This window comes from Phaseolus vulgaris, chromosome 6, assembly GCF_051622355.1.
Source record: "Phaseolus vulgaris cultivar YP4 chromosome 6, ASM5162235v1, whole genome shotgun sequence".
Classification (NCBI taxonomy): domain Eukaryota; kingdom Viridiplantae; phylum Streptophyta; class Magnoliopsida; order Fabales; family Fabaceae; genus Phaseolus; species Phaseolus vulgaris.
Window position 1 is genome coordinate 21,896,796 of NC_143503.1, and position 4,756 is coordinate 21,901,551.

At 35.0% G+C, this 4,756-nt stretch overlaps 1 protein-coding gene across 1 annotated transcript; it reads right to left on the minus strand.

Moving 5' to 3' along the window:
• Positions 1 to 264: 264 nt before the first annotated feature.
• Positions 265 to 4,458, minus strand: LOC137833064 (indole-3-acetate O-methyltransferase 1). Its single transcript, XM_068641447.2, has 4 exons — positions 4,224 to 4,458; positions 3,378 to 3,794; positions 2,044 to 2,319; positions 265 to 1,037 (listed from the first exon to the last, which is right to left on the minus strand). Exons 1-4 carry the CDS (start codon positions 4,323 to 4,325, stop codon positions 681 to 683), a joined length of 1,152 nt encoding a protein of 383 aa, XP_068497548.1. The 5' UTR covers positions 4,326 to 4,458; the 3' UTR covers positions 265 to 680.
• Positions 4,459 to 4,756: the final 298 nt, after the last annotated feature.

Here is a 4,756-nt window from a genome sequence, read left to right on the forward strand (position 1 = left end):
ATTGTTTGACTTAAACCAGATCTTAACTTCACTTTTGTTACATGTAAATATTAGCTCCTTTTGTGCTCTCGCCAGATATACCTTTTATACACATATTATCATATATGATGGAATGAGAAGAGCTAATTTTGAGCAATACCATTCTTTTGCATGATAAGATTAACTGTTATTACTTCTTGCGATCTCATATGATTTGGTATGCGTCCTATGTAATAGACATACTGTTAATTGATAAACACAAAGAAGAAAGGAAGAGGTGACTCATCATTCAACAATGACATATTCCATACTCCAGTTTGTTAGTACAGAACATTCTTGCTGCTTTCACAAAATATGGACATGTACATCCACACTGTGATAAGCTGTTATTTTAGATAACATGAAGAAAGCTTTATTTCAGATCCAAGGGGACACAAGTCAGAAAGCACATGATGTGTAGAAAGTAGCCACTGTCTCCAAGAACACAGAAAAACACTCATAAGAGGGAAAAAAATAGAGGTATAGCAAGTGCTGAACCCTCATTTTTGTCTCTCTCATGTGTGTTTTGACGCTTCCTATGAAATAAAAAGTGCAAAAACAACACACGAAAAGAAAGACAGGGATAGTAACAGAACTAGATAAGCCCTTTTTCTTGTCCTCTTGTTATGTCCAAAGGGCCTTTTCCTTCTTTGTCTCTATTATCATAGAGCAAAAGAAAGGGATGCAACTATGTGAAAGAACTGTAGTTTCTCTAATAACTCTTTGCCATGGCTTGCGGCTCTACGTTCCACTCTCAGAAACAGTTCCTCACTGAGCTTGACACCAATGTGAGCTTCAACAAGGACACCAGACACACTCCTGCATGTGTTGGCAAGGGCCTTTCCTACTTCCTTATCATCACCTGGCTTGTTCACCACAAGAGGGCTTCCCCCTTTGAACACCTCAAGCTTGTTTATGGCAAATGAACCATCGGATTCAACCACCTCCTTGACATCTTGCAGGCTTGGTGCATAAACTGGAATGTTGAAACTGTCTCTTTTCTCACTGGTAATTAATCCCTGTGATTAAGAATATGATTTAGTCCATATACCATACGCACATGTCACATGTCAATACATATATGCTTTAACTGGTTGAAAAAGGTTTTGAAAACAGAACACTTATGACCTCATATCCTCTCAACCAAAGTTTTGGTTCAGCTATAAGAGTGTCCACTTATTGAGAAACCCAACAAATAAAAAAGTATTTAATATAAAGTACAGCATTTAATGTATTGAAAACAAAAAAAACAAAGTTTTTCATTTGATACTTGTTTACTTTAAATTCCCCCACATACACTCTAAAAGGCAATGGTTAGTATTTACAATGAAGTAGTTGCTTTTAATGAAAGATTTGCCCAACAGAAGTGATTAAAAAAGGGAACTTTTAATGTTTAGACATATTATATCAGCTACAAAATAATCTTGAGCCAATTAGGAATGTCTCATTAAATTCTGTACGATCCTAACAATAATGGTGAATTGCTATAACATATTGTGGTAGATGTTATATACATAATAGATAAATGAGTTTGGTGTTTGGGTCTGTTCAAGGTACAGATACAAATGATTAGGTAAAAATAGATGAGATGAATGGAAACATATCCTTGTTGTCTTGCTTTAAGCTACGATGATGATTTTGTGTGTTCTAAACATCCAAAACCTAATTGTTGGCTAATATTATGGTAGCCAGCATCTAATTATTATTTCTGCCGACATGATGATGAATACAAGATAGCTATAGCTTGATCAACTTGGGGTGGCCATCAAACGGTTGAGATAAACTTGTTTGAATGATGACAAGTGAAGTGAAAAATTGACAATAATAAGCTATTACATTATTGTGACGCCTACAACAATTGATTGTTTATGTTTTTGAGCTTTTTCCTTTTCATCTCTAATGTGTCTAAAACTCCTTTTTGGTCTGCCAATGACAGATGTGCAAGACTCTGTGGTGCTGATGTGCATTGTGCACTATTTTGACACACAAGCACGCATAAAAATGTTGTTTTAATATGATAATTACCTCTTGGACAAGATCATCCCAAGCATCCTGAAAGTGGGTCCCAAATAGGAGGCCAGCCCCACCTTGGTCTGTGGGGTCCACAGAAGTTCTGCCCAAGCAAACCAAGAACATGGACCCCCCTCTCTTCAGTTCCACAGACCTTGATCTCAAGAACCCAGCCAAGTCTTCTCGGAATTGTTTCCTGTAAGCATTTGCTGTGATCTCACTAGCACCATGGATGCACACCCTCCCCTTGTTGTATGCACTTGACTTCATGTCCATCACACATTCTGGTACCTAGGTTTCATAACATACCAAAACATTTAGTCATTCATGTTGGATCAATCATGTTGAAACACCATCTCACACGTTTAAGTATATGTGTTTGATTATTTAAAAATAAAAATGCATGGAGTTGAATTAAGTCTGAGCTTGATTACTATCCATGCATCAAAAAACAGTCCAAATACGTCATTATGTTCCTGAAATATAATAATAAGTCTTTCAAGACCATGGTTGTGTTGCACCAACTTTGGACCATAACTTAGGACTTGGCCTTCAAATTAATGCATTACACATGTAACGGTTTTGTTACGTTGTCCTCGGGAAGTGGCAAATATTTTTGTTTTGTTTTTTGTCGTAGAAATTACTGCATAGACTACACGGATTCTTTGATGTTAGTGGGGGGTGTGAATGAGACCTTCAAGGACATTAAAGGGAGAAAATGGTTAAAAGTTGTTTAGCAAACTAACTAAATCGTTATTCACTAAAAGTTTTCAAGAAATTTATCGTACTTTTAAGTTTGAATTCTACTCAAAAGCTTTGCAAAAAGCAAGAAAAGTAACAGCATGATCTGAAATCTACTACTGTTAATTAATTTGTGTGATTTTAACTGGTTCAGGTGGAATAAAGAGTTCAAAAAACAAAATGATGATTAATTTAATGAAAGATATCAGGATTAAAAATAAAAGCATTTATGCTACCTTTTTCTTTTAAAACAAACACAACAAGAACAAAACAGGAGTCTGACATGATTGCTTTTCCCTGCTATGAACTTTCAAATGAAAATATCAAGAGAAGTAAAAACAAAAATAGAGAGAGAGAGAGAGGGAAAAGTGATGCACTACCAAATAATAAAAAGGTTTAATCCTACAATTCTATTATATAATTAGAAGAAAAACAGATAAAAAATTAGAAAAAAGTGAACAAAAACATATAGAGAAAGATTTATGAGTTTAATTTATACATATGATGAACTTAAAGCATCTTTACTTTAGTTTATAACTTAAACTTTGATGTAAAAAGTATTATAATTATAAAAAGTGTTACAACTTTTAAGTAAGAAGAGTTAATACCTGAGATAACCAATGCAAGGAAAAGGTTGAGTGGAAAACATCAATGAACCTTGCCGGAAAAAGCCTCCGGTAGAAGGAGCCGGGAACGCCGGCGGCGAAGTAGGCACGGTGGTTGCTGGCGGCAAGGCACTCCTCCATGCTAACTCCATAGTTGGCTGATGGAGGAAGGAGCTGGAAGAGGGTGTTGAAGTCATTGCCAGGAAGGTCTGAGAAAAAAGCAGAAAACTCAGGAGGTTCTAATCCTGAAGCCTCATAGCGTTTGATGATGTGATTGACGATCACATCCACCACATTGATGGTGTTGCTGCCACATGAACACCCCAAGTCCACAACCACAAAAGGGATGTTAGGGTCTTGAAGTTGAACTTCATCTAGGGCTTCTTTCAGCAGGTGATGCATGGACTTGGCATGGATGGCCTGCATAAAAACCACATACCAAATGTTTGGCACAACATATATATACAATGTTAAACAACAACTTCTAGTGATTATATATATCAAACTGTACATATATATCAGTGAAGATTAAAATAGAATAAAAAATTAACAACATTTTTAAAAGTTTCATTTTTGTTCATGGTGATTGAAGAACAATATTAACAATGGTGTGTAAGTTTTGTCCAAAAACTAATCATGAGTATATTGTAAGGTTAACATTTAATACTTCTGTGAAATAATACTCAGTTGGTACATTTCTTATACATATAAATGTATGTATATGAATCAAAATCTTAGTTTGAGGGTATGTAAAAGGTGAAGGAAATACTTGTTGGAGGGTTCATTTTGCTGGTATAAAATGGAAGAAAATGGAGAGAGAAGAAGGTGGAGAGAAAGGATAAAGAGTACCTGAGCTTGGGAATTGTTGGCATAGCTTCCTTCACCTTTGCCTCCTTTCATGCTAAGCAATTTCTCAAGCTCCATGTTGGACACAACAACATTATCTCCCATGGCAGGAAATAAGCTATGAAGAAGGGGTTTGGTTTGAGAAGAAAAGATGAAGAAAAAGAAGGAAGAGAGTGAAGAATATATAGAGTGAGTGTGTGTAAATGGTGGTGGGCGATTGTGTCTGAGTGATAGCTGAAATGAGAGACAAGAGAGTTAATATAAATAGACAAAGGAAGAGAAGACTCTTCTCAATTATATTATTATATGTCTGCTAATTCTATATTCTATTAGCTATAGCCTCCTTTTTACTGCTATATAGATTACAAAGAAGGAGTTATAAGTACTAAAAGATGCAATTATTCTGCATAATATTTCAGAAGGGAAAAACACAATAAATAATAATAATAGTAATTAAAAATAATAATAATAATAATAACAATTAATAATAATAATAATAAAAGATAAAACACAGAAAAAAGTTGAAAGCATAGAAT

Bases quoted from the DNA above. Each gene is read 5' to 3' on its own strand.
- LOC137833064 (XM_068641447.2), bottom strand. From the start codon at position 4,325: ATGGGAGATAATGTTGTTGTGTCCAACATGGAGCTTGAGAAATTGCTT. The intron at 3,795-4,223 runs GTACTCTTTATC...GTTTTTATGCAG, and splicing joins CCAACAATTCCCAAGCTCAG to GCCATCCATGCCAAGTCCAT. The intron at 2,320-3,377 runs GTATTAACTCTT...TATGAAACCTAG, and splicing joins CCTTGCATTGGTTATCTCAG to GTACCAGAATGTGTGATGGA.